This window comes from Octodon degus, unplaced genomic scaffold, assembly GCF_000260255.1.
Source record: "Octodon degus isolate 3935 unplaced genomic scaffold, OctDeg1.0 scaffold00067, whole genome shotgun sequence".
Lineage (NCBI taxonomy): Eukaryota > Metazoa > Chordata > Mammalia > Rodentia > Octodontidae > Octodon > Octodon degus.
The window spans coordinates 7,737,195-7,753,238 of NW_004524643.1; the positions used below are offsets into that span (position 1 = coordinate 7,737,195).

Here is a 16,044-nt window from a genome sequence, read left to right on the forward strand (position 1 = left end):
TCATTCAGGGTAGCATGTGCATCAACGTGGCAGCTCTTGGTGTGGCAGTTGGTGAAGTTTTGTGACATCACTTTCCTATGAATTTCTTTCTGTCCGTAGACGGCATCTGCAGGTTTTCCATTTGAATCCAATCCCCCGTGGACATAGGAAGAGTTCTTTCCATAAAATTGATGCAGCATGTCCAGGGCCTGATTTAGCAGGGTGTAATACTGTCTCACAAATTCCCGCCCAACCAGCAGGGGACTAGGCTTCTCCATAACCATTGCTTTGGTCAATTCAACCTGGGAAGAGCAAGGGTCTGAGTTCAATTCCTGGTTCCACCTGCGCAGCTGAGCGGGCGTAAAACAAGCTCTGCTGCATGGCACGGAAGGTGACAGAAACCCCTCACGCAAGTGCGTCCGCTCTATACATTTTTTATCAAATTTTATTATCAGTTATTTTTTCTCTTACATCCTAGATCCTGATCATGTTATGTAGTCCTTAAGCAACAAATGTACAGAATATCAGAGGTTTAAAATTTATTAGCTCGGGCTGGGGAGACAGCTCAGTGGTCTAAGCGCCTGCTAGGCAAGCACAAGGACCCAGGTTTGATCCCTGGTACCACATGCCATGTTGGCCCCAAAACTAGGCGTGATGGTGCACATCTGTAATCCCAGTGCTGGGGAGGCTGAGACAAGAATCACTATGAGTCTGAACTGCGTAGTGAGACCCTGTATCCAACAAATAAATAGATAAATAAATTTTAAAAATTATTAGCTTGAGTAAGACAGCATCAGGATGGCATGACATACTATCAAGGCCTGTAAAGTACTTTAAGACCAGATATAACACGTCTTCTAATGTGTATAGTGGAAAGAGTATACATTTTAATTCCATGGAGTCTTTTTTAAATCAGCAAATAAGTGATCATATTACCTTCTAGGTAATCCTCTCTGTGGCGTAATTCTGCAGGAGTCTGTGCTAATGCTGATTTATGTTGCTATTTGTTGTTCCTCAGAGTCCGATGGTAGAATTAATCCTGGACGAATTGCTTATATTTCCTCAAAGAGCTGCACTATTCCAGACGAGAGCTATGGCTGCCTCTCTTCCAATATTCCTGCGTTAGAACTGATGGCTTTGTATGTGGCAGCTGCTATGCATGATTATGATCACCCCGGGAGGACAAATGCATTTCTAGTGGCTACAAATGCACCACAGGTAGGAAATACTTGTTCAGAAAGTTTAAAGACTAGTTCTGAAATTTTATAACCATTTTAATATGCTTTTATTAATTATTCTTCATTTGAGTCAGATGGCCATTTCACTTGACTTGTAAGACCATACATTATAATTAATTAGATTAAAAACCACATGATATAGGGGCTGGTGAGATGGCTCTGTGGTCTAAAGCACCTACTTAGAACAAGCTTAGCAAAGCCCAGGGACCACGGTTCAATCCCCCAGCACCACATGCCAGCCAGCCCCGCCCCCTGGTGGGCTGAGCTGGCCACACACACACACACACACATAAATAAATAAATAAAATTAAGAAAAAAAACCACATGATATTGACATGCTTTATGCTACAGAATTAGGAAAAATCACATTCATCAACTAGAAAAGAGTAAATAGTTTATGGAATAATAAGTTTTATTTTTTGAAATTCTGGAGATGCCAAAAATATTTTTGCTCTTGATCAAATGGACAGAACGCTGACTAGATATAAGATTTATATTCCTTCTGGCTAAGTTAGTCATATGTTTATAAATTATTATGGTTGAGGATAATTATTAATCTCTTTCTCCTTCCCTTTTTTCTCCTGAGATTACCTTAATATCCAGACCTAAAATGGTGTTTCTAAGAACTTTTAGTATATATAAGAATTAATCTGGTGTAGTATTATTTTTTATCTAGTGTAGCTAAATACAAAATTCCTTTATTGTCACAATTTGAATAAAGTGGTAGGAGGTCTCCTAAAATGAGTAACTAGGATTAGCATCATTTTAAACATGAAAACTTGGAACTGTATGAGTCACAGCCATTGCTTGACCAATTTGCTTTTTTTTTCTCATAATTTTATTGATAAACAAATAGCAATGAGACAGTTTCAAATGAAATTGGTAGGACAGTTTCAATAATTAACACATTGCATACATTCTTCCTAGTGGTTAATTGCTGTACAAGATGCGGACATGATATTCTATTTACAAACACCATTAGAACAAATCACTCTATTCATTAAGAGCAATTTGCTTTCTGTGAAAGCCTGAGAGAATTTTTTCTCTCGAGGTTAGTTCATTGAAAAGAAAGATTTGTACTATTATTGTTTAGACAAGATAGCATGTCTGCATCTTGTCCTCTGAATAACTACTATGAAGACAACAATATGCAATGTATTAATTATTATACTGTCCTACTAACCTGTTTTGAAAATGTTTCATTGCTATTTTATTTTTTCTCATTAAAATGAATTTAAAAAACTTGGAACTACATACACTTAATATGATTGTGGATGTTCGTTTATGTTGGTGATTTCTAAAATGTCATTTGTTTCTAACCACATACCTTACAAACAGTACATACTCAAGTGATTTTTTTTTAATTCATATGATGTCTTCATTTTACTGTGAAGAACTTCTTTACTGTGTTGAAACTTCAGTCCTGATCTTTTCACAATCTGTAACTTTTCTGCTTTTTTTACACCTCTGTCTCTTTGGCGTACAATACAACATAAATTCTCTTAAATATCAAGTGTAGGAGTGAATGTGGGGGAGGCATGTTTAAATGTGGAAATATGTATGTGAGTGTAATAGTATGCATGTATAAACAGGTTAGAATGGCAATGTCATTCATTTCTCCAGTGAAGCTATATTCATAGCTCATGATTTCCACAGGTAACTTTCTTGTTAATTTAAATCTAGTAATTAGTATTTGTCCATTTGCTTAAAATTGTTGGGAGAGAAACTACCCACCCTGGAGGACATATTTCTCCATTTGCAGTAACATTCTGCAAAATTCAAATGTCCATTCTCTCCATCCTAACACATAAAACCTTCCAAAGTCCTCATCATTAGATAGATCAGAGGCAACTGCAACAGTGAAGGAATGCTGAGTTTCCTCATTTCTTTTCCTGCACTGGCTTGCCGAGAGTTTATTATGCCAGGCAGCTTTACAGAGTATGCATTTTACATTGTGCTTTTTCTTTTAATTTTCATTTAAGAAACAGAAACAAACCAACAAAAAATTCCATAACAATATGACAGGAAAGTAACAATGGTTCATACATTGCATGTTATTTTGTTATCTTTAGCTAATCAGGGTATGAGGTATCGGCATTTTAATCGTTCAAACAATATTAGCACAATCCTAGCTTTTCAGTAAATGGAGATAAATTAGCAGTGTAACTGTTTAGACTATCTTTTATATGTATTATTCTTTCCTTTTGCTTTTCCTTTCCTTTTTTTTTCACTTCCCTAATGTAACCCAGAATGTACAACAGATAACGTAAAATGGGAAGAAAGTACATTATATTTTATTGAGCAGGGCATTTCATTACTATTTCCTGACCAAGGTTAGTCCAATATTTATCAATGCTTTTCAGATTTGAGCACCAGTTAGTCAAATCTATTAAATATAAATTGACCCCTTAGGGATACTAAAAGCTTAGTCTTTCTCTTCGGGATTTAAAAAAAATTAGGAGCAGGCTGGTAATATAAATAATATACTGGGTAGGAGGCATTTTACTAGGTATTTTAATATCTGAAGGAATGTAACAATAGTTTTATAATTAAGTAGGCTGACATTCAAAGAGGTTAAAGTACACCTTTCCTTCCAGTGTACATACCTGGCAAACTAATGGGTTTATCCATCTCCAAATTTCATCTTCTTTGCAGCTACCAGGCTGCCTTGCAAGAAATTGGCAGGTGGTATTTTGAGCTCTACTTCATTCCATCAGTAAACCTTCTCAGATAAAGCTGTTAGTGACGATAGAAACCTAGAGAAGGTTTAGAGATACATTTCTTTTATGATGAGTAATTTTTTTAATTACTAAAATTTCATGTCTTTGAGATAACTACTCATTTTTTAAAATTTCTTTTTAGGCAGTTTTGTACAACGACAGATCCGTTCTAGAAAATCATCATGCTGCATCAGCTTGGAATCTATATCTTTCTCGCCCAGAATACAACTTCCTTCTTAATCTTGACCATGTGGAGTTCAAGCACTTTCGTTTTTTAGTCATTGAAGCAATCCTTGCCACAGATCTTAAAAAGCATTTTGATTTCCTTGCTGAATTCAATGCCAAGGTTTGTTATACAAATTACTGCCTGATTTCAGAAAGAGAAATCATTGTTGATAGTGTTGCTGATAACAGTGTTCTTTAATGTTGTTAGAATACTATTCATGTGGTAACAAATAATTGATTAAACCCAGGTCTTAATATAGAAATATATCCCCAGCCCTTTTTCTTCTCCTTCTTCCTCATCCTCCCTGCTTCCTTCTCTCCCTTCCTCCCTCCCTCCCTTCTTTTTTTCTTTTCTTTTCTTTCTTTTTTTTTCTTTTTTTGAGAAGGGCTCTTGCCAGGTTGCTCAGGCTGGGCTTGAACTTGTGATCCTCTTGCCTCAGCTTCCCAGAGTGCTGAGATAGCGGGTGTGTAGCACCACACTTGGCTTATGTGCGTACCTTTGAATCTGTGCCTCAGAGTTCTGTTCTGAAGTTTCTTAGGAAAGTGTAACCTGAGTGGGGCTCTTGAATTCCCACTCAGTTTCAATTAAGAAGGCTCTTCTTTTAGATAGTTTATATGTTGGTGGACTACATAAATAAATTTTTTCTTGATGGAAAAATTTAATGCCCAAAACACTTCATACTAAAGTTCAGAACCCATGATAATCTGGCATATTTTCATTTTTTACAAAAGGAAATTTGAGTTGGTGAATAATAATTTTGACTAAATTCTATTTGTTTAAATGTTAGAATTCAGCATATTATAAATGAGGCATTTTCATGTATTAATATTCATGGAAATATGGCTAACGTAGAGATGAAGAAAGTTAAATTCAAATAGGTTAAGTAATTTTCCCAGAGTTACACACTGAATCATGCTGAGTCAAGATTGATTGATTGATTAATTGGTTGATTGATTTTGCGGTACCAGGGATTAAATTTAGGACCTTGTGCTTGCCAGGAAGGCGCTTGTGCTACGGAGCTATCTTCCTGGCCCTTGAGTCAAGATTTAAAACCATAGAAACCATCTTCTAGTACTTATTTTTGTTAACTATATCACTTTGCTTTTCCTTCTATAAACAGTTATAATTCTTATGACTTATATGCTAAATTAATAGGAAATTTAGCATATAAATCCATGTTATGTTATTAAAACAAGCATTTACTAAAATTTCTGTCATTTAAATAAAGTTTAGAGGAACTACCCACTCGGGCCCCCTCCTGTCCCTCTCTTGGACAGGAGCTTTCTTTCTATCAATAAATATATTCTGCTCATACCTCCGTTTGTTCCTAGAGTCAACTTCTCTTTAGCTCCTTAAGCACACTTTTTTTGAGGAAAACAGTTATAATTCTTATGACTTATTGATGTATCTAAAATATATTTATTGTACATAACATATATAATATATATATTATATATATCTTTTATTTTCTGTGGTAATCACAAATATTGAGACCCATTATGTTTTTAACAACTATGGTTTCTTTTGAAGTTCCAATAACACTTTAATAGGAAATTTAGCATATAAGTCCATATTATGTTATTAAAACAAGCATTTACTAAAATTTCTGTCATTTAAATAAAGTTTAGGGGAACTACCCACTCGGGCCCCCCTCCTGTCCCTCTCTTGGACAGGAGCTTTCTTTCTATCAAGAAATATATTCTGCTCATACCTCCGTTTGTTCCTAAAATTCATTCTTTGGTTTTAGAGAACACGAACTCATACAGGTCAGGTCGGGAGAGCATTTTTCCATATGTCATTTGGAGGTTCTCTATATGGTTTGGAGGTCACCCCACCTAAGATCAGTTTTTCTCCCTGTGTCATTTTGGAGGTTTCCACCGAGATCATTGGATGGAGAAACAGAAAATTGAAATCAAATCCTTGGGCTTACCAGGGAAGTGCTTATTCTGCTGAGTCATCTTCCTGGCCCCCATTCTTCCCATTTTGAATTCTGAGGTTGTATTTAATAAAAAAGACAGTTTTGCCGAACGCCAGTTCTGAAATTATCGAAGAAATCATGGGAGGAATACGTTGTATTTGCAAATTTCTGTTTGGCAGAAAAACAATTTTTAAACAGTTTTGCATGAACTCCTAGACATGCATCAAAGAGTCAAGGTTTCCTTCAACTGGAAATAATGTTGATGTCTGAATTCTAAATGCTTACCTGGATTCATTTAATATCATTCTTGTACCTCAACAATGTAGTTTTCTATTTGTACTATTAGAATCAAGGAATGATACACTGGTGTCACTAGATGGGCAAAATGAGTCAGAATTTCCATCAGAGATACTGTGGAATTTAACATTTTGTAGAATATCTTTATGAAATAAATGCACACGAAAACCTGAAAAAAATAAAGTTTAAGGTAACTTGGTAAAAACAACTACTAGAAAATTCTTGTGCCCTTAGAACCTAAAATAATTCTGTTTTTTCAAAATAGGCCAATGATGTAAATAGTAATGGTATAGAATGGAGTAGTGAAAATGATCGCCTCTTAGTCTGCCAGGTGTGCATCAAACTAGCGGATATAAATGGCCCAGCAAAAGTTCGGGACTTGCATTTGAAATGGACAGAAGGCATTGTCAATGAATTTTATGAGCAGGTGAGTTGCATAAAGAGATTGGTGGGAGCTGTCATGTGAAGAAAGAAATTATAAGGATTTGGTTAGTTATATTAAGTGTTTGAAATCTGAGTTATTTTTTCCTAAAGGATCAGAGCATTTGCTCTGGTTCCTAGTGTTTTCTTGGCTCTTTCTTTCTTTGCTGCTAAAATTTAAAACAAACAAAAAATTGCCTACAGCCTTTCTGGAGTAAGTTTAGTCTACAGCAAAGGACAGAATGTGATTCCAAAGCCCATTTCAACCCTAAGAATATGATGTAAGGTTCAGGGAGATGGCTCAGTAGAATAAGTGCTTCCCTGGCAAGTGCAAGGGCCTGAGTTCAATCCCCGGTTCTGCTAAAAAGAAAGAAAGAATTACAATCTAGAACAACCAATTTCTGAATGGAGTACTTTTTAAGTGAGTTTAGGGTTTACTTAGAACATGTTTAAAGAATAGCAATAATGCTACAGTAGAATTTTCAGTTCTGCCATAGAAACACTAACAACTTCTCTCCCACTGAAACATGGGCAAAAGACCTGGCAGAAGGCTAGGAAAAAAATACAGGGCTTCAAAAACTACAACTCTTATTGCATAGGTCTTGCTTTATCTTGATCTTAACCATCCAGCAGAAAAGTATAAAAACGAAGTATAAGAAGTAAAGCCATGCTGTTATGTTGAGCTGTAGGGGACTCAGGTCAACAATTTCTGACATTGCCAGTGAAGCAGAAGACCCAGTACTATTATGAACTGCTGGACTCTTAGAATATTTTGCTGAGTTAACACACCTATAATATTCAAATAACGGAACTAAACAAAAAAGGGGATACAGATGTATGTCCATTTTGTATCTGTGTATTCAAAATGGTAGGATAGATATATAGTTACATTCTCTTAATGAATAGAGGGAATTGTTCTAATAGTGTTTGTAAATATAATATCATGTCCACATCTTGTACAGCAAATAACCATTAGGAAGAATGTATGCAATGTGTTAATTATTGAAACTGTCCTACCAGTTTGGTTTGAAACTGTGTCATTGCTATTTGTTTCTCAATAAAATCATGGGAAAAAGTACAGGGCTAGGCATGGGTACAGAGTAGGTACTTAATGATTTTTCAAGGACTCAAAGATAAACATATCTTTTTTTGTACCTTTTAAAATCATCTCTTAAAAATGATCCTACCATTTTGCAGAATCTGTGATTTTTGTCCAGTCTTGTGCTTTCTTATAATGTAAAAGTGAACTGATGTCTGTCATAAGCTTCCCATTTCATTATCTCCAAAATGTCAAATACACTTTATGACCTAGGCTAGGATATTGGAGTCTTTAGGAATCCTGGTTATAATCAGAAAATGTCATGATATCTAGTAAGTGAGGGCTCCTTTTTTTCAGGGTTTTCTTACCATAAGCAGAACATAGGAGTAATGAATTTGACTTTGCACAACCATGCAAGCAAATGGTATGCTGTGTTAGTCTGGGTTGTACTGTCAATATGCAATGTCTTTGACCCACCTTTGCAAAGTTACTGAGTACAGTGATACTTTGGTTCATGAATGCTTTGTTTTGCAAACAATTTGGTTTGCAAATAGAAGCATTTTTCAGAATTTTTATTTTGCTTATAAACTCTGCATCAGGTGACAGACATGACCATATCCATCTTTCCCACAGAAACAAATGTGGCTATCTTGTCCAAAATTGTAGAACAAATTTTTGTGAATTGAGGTACCACTTATACTGTACCATACAGTCATGGAAATATAAATATTCCACGATTAATAATACTGTGCTGTCCTATGATACATTTATACTAAATTATATGAAATTTTTATAATGGTTATATTTACCCATTTTTAATTTTAGTTTTTAAAATTTATGTATTTGGTCCAGGGTCTCACTACACAGCTTAGACTCATAGTGATCCTCCTTCCAGCCTCCCCAGTGCTGAGATTACAGGTGTACACCAGCAAGCCTGGTCTCAGAGGCCAGCTCAGCAGGCCTGGGGGTGGGGCTGGTGCAGCATGTGGTGCCTGAAATTGAACTTCAGTTCCTACACTTGCCTCAGCAGGCACTTACTTAGTCTGCTGAGCTATCTCACCGGCCCTATTTACCCATTTTAAAAGATTGTAGTTTACATATTCCTGCCTTCATACTCGATGGTAATTAAGCAGAGTTTTCCAACAGAGCTTAAGTCCACAAAAGAGAAATTTTGTGCCAAAGAAAATTCTGGTTTTTTATTATTTGTACAAACAGATAAAAACTTAGTGGCATATGTTAATTTTAGAAAACCTACTAACTCAGGAAAATGCCATTAGAAATGTTCCTTTAGATCCAACTAATATGATTATTTTAAAGGGAGGTAAAAATTAATATTTATGAAACAAACTTGCCAGGCTTGAGTTTGAATCCTAGTTTCTCTTCCTCATTGGCAGTGTAACATTGGGTTAGAAACTTTGTGCTTTAGTATCCTCTGTGATAAAATATGCATAATGATATCTACTTCATACAGTTGCTGTGAAGATTAAATAAATATATGTAAAGTTCTTAGAATAGTCCTTGACATGTAAATGCTCAATAATGTTAGCTATTATAATTCCAGATCTGTCACTAAAAGCAATATATTGAGTCAGACAGTTTCAATTAATCTTTCTAGATTTCAGTGTTCATGTTAAAGGAGACAAATGTCATCTAATAACCTACTAGATATAAATATCCTAGCCATCTATTACATATCATTGATATTCTTTCTTATTTTGTTGAGCTTTTAAACTTCCTTCATGTATAGTTATACAATTCTGATTTTCCCAGCTTTTATTTTATTTATTATCCTAATTATATTGTCTTTGTACCCTTATAACCATTTCAGTGCCATAGCTTAGAAAACCCAAACTCCTGGGGTATACCTATGAAATTTCAGAGTCCTATGGATAAACCTAACTATTCTTGTACTGGTTCTGTGTTTCTGGGGACTGAATCAAGGGCCTCCAATACTAGGCAAGTGCTCTGCTGCTGGGCTATATTCCCAGTCCTAGCCCAGCTGTACAGATATCAAATTGTAGAAGACTTTAAATCATGGAACAGTTAATCACTGGGACAGCTTCTGGTTGTTTCTAACAGATAAACATTACTTTCATGCATAGTTATGCATTGTGGGGAGTAACTCATTTCTAAACAGTTCAGACACTAGGACCACACTGTGAATAAGTATCATTTGTATCATTTAGGGAATCCTTCATTTTGCACAATATCACCTTTCATACTTAGAGCAACCTTATATGGCAATTATTATTTAAAATTTACATGTGATAACAATAGGAATAGAGCTTGTCCAGCACCACATAGCTCTTAAGTGACAAAAATGGTTTTTGTCCTCAAGTTGTGCCGGCTAGAGCCTTAGCAGCCATACCAGGAGGAGGGTATTAGATGTCAGGCAGTTGGAAGTCTGAACACAAATTCTTACCTGAACAGCAGTAGCTCTACTCTTGTTTTATATATTGAGTTTTCTGATTTAGATTCATTAGAGGGTCCTGTTGTTAAGGGTGGGAAAAATGAAAAACCCTTAGAAAATTCTGCTGCCTACATTTGAGATAACAACAAAATTCAACTTTTTCAGGAGAAAGAGAATCTATATTTGACATTATAGAATTTTGCAGGTCAGTAAAATTGTGGGTACTTATTTTAATAGATACATGTATTCCTTGTTAACTGAATGTCATCCATACTGGTTGATGTGGACAGAATATGAAAAAAAAGTTTTAAGATTCCTCATGTCTTAGAGAAATTTTTACAGTTGAAATGATACAGTAGATTGATATTTCTTTGTAAATATTACTTTTAGAATATATTTTAAGAACCTCAAGATATTTTAACATCAGGTCTTCAAATAGTCAAAAATGTGTTTTCTTTATAAAATGCTCAGGGAGATGAAGAAGCAAATCTTGGCCTACCCATCAGTCCCTTCATGGATCGTTCATCTCCTCAACTAGCAAAACTCCAAGAATCTTTCATCACTCACATAGTGGGTCCCCTGTGTAACTCCTACGATGCTGCTGGTTTGCTGCCAGGCCAGTGGGTAGAAGCAGAAGAAGATGACAGTGAAAGTGGTGATGATGAGGATGGTGAAGAATTAGACACAGATGAAGAAATGGAAGACAACCTAAGTTCTAGTAAGAAGACTGTATTTAATATTATTAGCTACATATGTCCATTTAATTTGGATTTAGAACTTTGCTTTTAGGTATAAATTCAGCAGTCATACCTTGACTAAATACTGCCTACATGTTTAGATTCAGTAGTCAAGTTTTGAGTAATTGCTATGTGTTGGGTACTGTGTTAATATCAAATGCAAGAATTGTCATTCTCATTCAGTGGAAACATCATCTCTTGAGATGCTGTCCTTTAGCAGTACTCTTCAGCAAGCTCCACGTGAGCGTGCATGGCATGGCTGTCACCACACCTGCATTTGTGAGGTAGGCGTGCTTACAGCTGGTCTTCCTTCATCCTGTCCTCCAACACCCTACCGCATACTCTCCTAGGCAGGTGTGGAACACAGCTTCTAAAGCAGCCTGCTAATCTTCCCTCCACATAAACTTGAGAAATGGATCAAACAATATATGGTTTTTGTTGTTGTTGTTTTTGCGGAACCAGGGATTGAACTCAGACCCTTGTGCTTGCCAGGGAAGTGCTCATTCCACTGAGCCAGCTCCTCGGCCCCCTGGATCAAATAATATAGAGAAAAGGAAAATGTAAGTTTCTGAGCTCTAAGGAGAGAACTAAGTCTTGTGATATTAAGAATTTCAGTTAAGAAACTGTAGTGATGTATATTTTTTCCTTTATAAGACATTAAATATAAATGGAAAATGAAAAAAGCATTCATCTCTGATGTAAATTGTGAGTAAAGCAAGCATTTGCTTTTTAAAGTAATATTTACAATATACTTACCTAGGTATTTTTTTCCTAAGCACGCTGTAAATCAAAACAGATAGGATGGCTACACAGAGCTGATCTCCCAACCCTTTCACACATATGTACCTTGTCTTTGGGATTAATGTAACGAAGATTTTATGACATTACTATGAGGGTCACTTTGGGAAGACTGGATGACTTCTAAAAATAATATTCACCTTATGTTGATAATCATGTTTAACTAAATATATAAAAACTTTTTAGAGGTTGGTTTTAAACTTCAATTTTTATGATTTTCATTTGGAATTTCAGTACTATACTTCTTTCTCCCCTCCTACCCAGTCTTATTTATTCCTCTTCTGTTTTACTTTTACTCCAGACATTTAATACCATTGAATGCATTCATATTTTGCTTCATTTTGTCTTGTTTATTCCACTAGAATGTGAGGTGCTTAACTCAGGGATTGTTCTTATTTTTCACTATTAGAACCTCAGTGCTTATGTAACTAAGGATACATTAGGCGCTGAGACATTTATATGGCTATGATTAGAATATGTTTGTTTTAAATTTCACAGAACAACAAAGAAGGAAAGGCAGACGGCGAATATTTTGTCAGCTAATGCACCACCTCACCGAGAACCACAAAATATGGAAGGAAATTATAGAGGAAGAAGAAAAGTGTAAAGTTGAGGGGAATAAACTACAGGTAGAGAATACCTCCTTACCTCAAACAGATGAGATTCAGGTCATCGAAGAAGCAGATGAAGAGGAAGAGCGACAGTTGGAATAAAAGAAAAGTCATATCGACAAGCCTGGAGGGCTGTGCCAGGATCAGAGATCACTGCCTGGTGTTCACTGTGCTGACTTTCAGTTGACCATTCCCACATGGACAGGCCTTAATACTGTGAGAGGATCCTCGCTCCGCTGGCAGTGTCCCACTCCTAAGCACTTTCACCACATGGACTAGGAAATCCTATTTTGATTGGGCTTCAGGTACCTTGTGTTGCAAAGCATTACTCAGAGCCTTCTCTGGTGTATGGATACTGTGTCGTAATGCTGCTTTGCTGGGTAGTGAGCTCTTATTTTTCATGGGGCAGGGGCTATAACTAAAAAATCAAGTGACTTGACTTCATTTTCCAAAGTGGTCAGAACTTTCTGCTTTCATGAAAACAGGATTTGTATTATATTTCCAAACATATCTTTTATGTTTTTAAATGTTTTGAAAAAAGTTTATGCCTATATAAGAAGGAATCCATTGTGGCCTTTCTGAGTAATTTCTGCTCAATGCAATACACTGTTTAGCGCTGTTCTCCCAGCTAGGTTTATCCATGAAGGACTTGATGGACCTTTGTTATATTTAACAAAATCCAGGTGCATCGATTTCTGATGCTTTGTACTGTTATGTATTATTAGCTGTGTGTGTTTTATTTCTGCTCAGAGTATTCAGGTTGCCATGGGCATCTGAATTCTAGTCTTATGGACTTATGTTCCATGGTTGAATTTTAAAGCTGTTTGAAGGAATTTTATTCTTTAGTCAAAACTGTTCTTTTACTCTTGCTCAGGATTTGTATTTTTAAACATTTACTTAATATAAATGGATTTGTCAGAAGAAAAAAGTTGTCTTAATATTGATGTTAACCTTTTGTGAAATGAACATTGTTTTCTCTGTTCTTAGATGAATTTGAGGCTAATTAAATTTAAGGAAAAGGAGTTAATCTGTCTTTTGCCTTAATGCAAAATCAAATGAAATTAATCCCTTCAAAAATAAAGAACAAAAGGGTGAGCTCTAAAAGACACATGAATAAGTAATTGATATATATGGTTATCTTCAGATCTCTATCTACATGTCACGTGTTTAGTTACTATAAAACTAGCATTCATTTTTTGTTATTTTTTGGCTGAAGCTACATGACAAAAATGAATTGTCATTGCTCAGTAATTCTAGAGTCCCACTACAAGATTGATACCTGAGATAAATGATGAGAATACTTCAGTTTATATTAAAAGCTAAATATTTTAGTAAAGCATTTCACAAAAAGTATATTAACAAATAACCACATTATGTAGAAAATTATAAAAAAAAGTATTGGTAATGTTTATCAACTTGTTGTGGTGCAGATAGAGATCCTCACTATAAAATGTATCAGAGGTTGTAAAGTGTAGCCAAAATGATACAGAAAGGGTGAATTAATGTTTTTCATTATTTCTCAAGATTATATCATATGTTGGAGCTGTGCAACTTTGTAGACAATGACCCAATAATTTATAAAGCAATTCCTTTAAACTATAATATTAGCAGAAATTTTTTTTATCTAACTAGAATATTTGGGTTACCTGAAAGATATTAAAGATCTATTAAGTGTTAGGATCTTGATCCTGCACAATATCATTATATTTAATAAATTACTAAGCTTTATTTATTAAGCATACTGAGTTCTGAATTTCTTTCTGCAACTTTGCTATCATTACCACACCATTTACAAACTAATCACACCGTATATTACCCAATAATAAAAAATTAAAAATCTATTGCATTTTCACATGTGTGTAAATGTGTATATATAGGAATATATATGTGTGTTGCATATATATATGTGTATATAACATATATATATGTATATATCCTGTGCTTATATTTTGCCAGCATACATTTTCCATTCTACATAAATGCATTTTTGGTACCCTTTTTGACAATAAAATTACTCATGTATCTGTAAATTCATACATGTGCATGAATGTATAATGTCACATTTCTGTTGTAATTATTGAAAGTCTGCATGGCACTTGCTTAGTTTATATTTTTATTTTCTTGAAAGAACATTTTTTATTCTGTTGAAATACTGTCACTTATATCATTTAAAAATAATCCTTAAATTAATTTTTATAGATTGATATATATATCCAAATAACTAGCCCAAAGAAGCTCAAAAAATCATTTCTACTAATTTTTTTTTTTATATATTTGGTACAGGGTCTCACTACACAGCTCAGACTCATAGTGATCCTCCTGTCTCAGCCTCCCTAGTGTTGGGATTATAGGCATGCACCACCAAGCACTTGCCAAGGCAGGCACTCATACCACTGTGCTATCTCCATAGCACTCCACTAAAATTTTTAAAATTTATAATTGGGTGTGTTATGGCTTGTATCTAGATGTCCCACTAAAGCCTCTTGTGGTCATGGGGGGGTGTCAAAGGTGGTTGTGTGAATGTGGACTAAGGGTGTGAATAATGGAACTCCCTTGGATATGATGATAGTAGGAGAAAAACCAGCACATTTTGAAGGCTAGGAGAGGAAAATCCATCCCCATATTGGAGAAGCCATCCAAGATTTGGGTGGCTGAAACAGAAAGAGTAGTTAATGAAAGCAGATGATGGTTAACTGAAGGCTCTTACAAAGTATTACATGGCATTTAAACTGTTTCTAAGGAAAAGGGAAACAGGTTTAATCAGGAAGTAAAAGGATCAAATAGCACACTTTTAAATTGCTAAACAAAGATTTGTGAGGCCATTGTTTAGAAAGCAGAACAGAAGCTGCAAGTGATAAAGTATGTCATCTAAACTCTGGGTTATTCAACATCTACACTGAAATTTCAGTTTAAACCCCAGGCCTGTCATAAAAAAATCTGACAATTCTTAATTTATAATAGGAGCTCTGAGGTGACCCCAGTGACCTTAAATGAGTAGTCTCTCTTGGTTCCCTACAAAAGGAAATACAAACTTTAGGCATTGTGGATATGTTTATGTTAACATCAATTAAATGTAAACTCACAAGCAAAGATCAATGTGTTCATTAAATTTTATGTTTCATTAGGCTAAGTACACAAGCTTTTGGTCACATAGTCTAGATATTGCTGTGACAGTATTTTGTAAGTGTGATTAACAACTATAAGCTTCCTTTAAGTCAAGAAAATTACACTGATAACATGCATAGGCCTCATCAGTGAGTTGAAGACCTTAAAAGCAAAAAATGGGTTTCCTAGAGACAGAACTCCTGTGTAAGCAATCACACAGAAATCCCCTACTGAGGTGCTTCCTTGCGAGCCTTTTCTATTGCAGACTCAATCTTCTAACATCACGCTTGGCCCCAGTTTTCAGCCTGCTGTACTGCATTTGAGCTTTCAGCTTGCACAGTCTCATAAACTACTCCTTATGCACACATGTGCATGCATGCACGCACACTTCCTATTCTAGCCTCTCCCTCCCCCTCCCTTTCCATTTCTCTCTCCCTCTCCTTCCATTGTTTTTCTTGAGAATTCTGAAACACAAAAGAACCATAAAATAGTAAAGCCGACTTAGACTCCTTACAATTCAAGATGTCCCATTGTTACAAAAAGACA

At 35.3% G+C, this 16,044-nt stretch overlaps 1 protein-coding gene across 1 annotated transcript in view; it reads left to right on the forward strand.

The window, feature by feature from the left end:
- Pde3b (phosphodiesterase 3B) overlaps positions 1–14,159 on the forward strand; it is a 178,091-nt gene extending 163,932 nt beyond the window's left edge. Inside the window, exons 18-22 of the mRNA XM_023719327.1 lie at positions 998–1,197; positions 4,080–4,283; positions 6,644–6,805; positions 10,719–10,965; positions 12,281–14,159. Coding sequence (XP_023575095.1) covers positions 998–1,197; positions 4,080–4,283; positions 6,644–6,805; positions 10,719–10,965; positions 12,281–12,495 — 1,028 coding nt within the window. The 3' untranslated portion in view covers positions 12,496–14,159. The remainder of the gene's footprint in view (positions 1–997; positions 1,198–4,079; positions 4,284–6,643; positions 6,806–10,718; positions 10,966–12,280) is intronic.
- Positions 14,160–16,044: the final 1,885 nt, after the last annotated feature.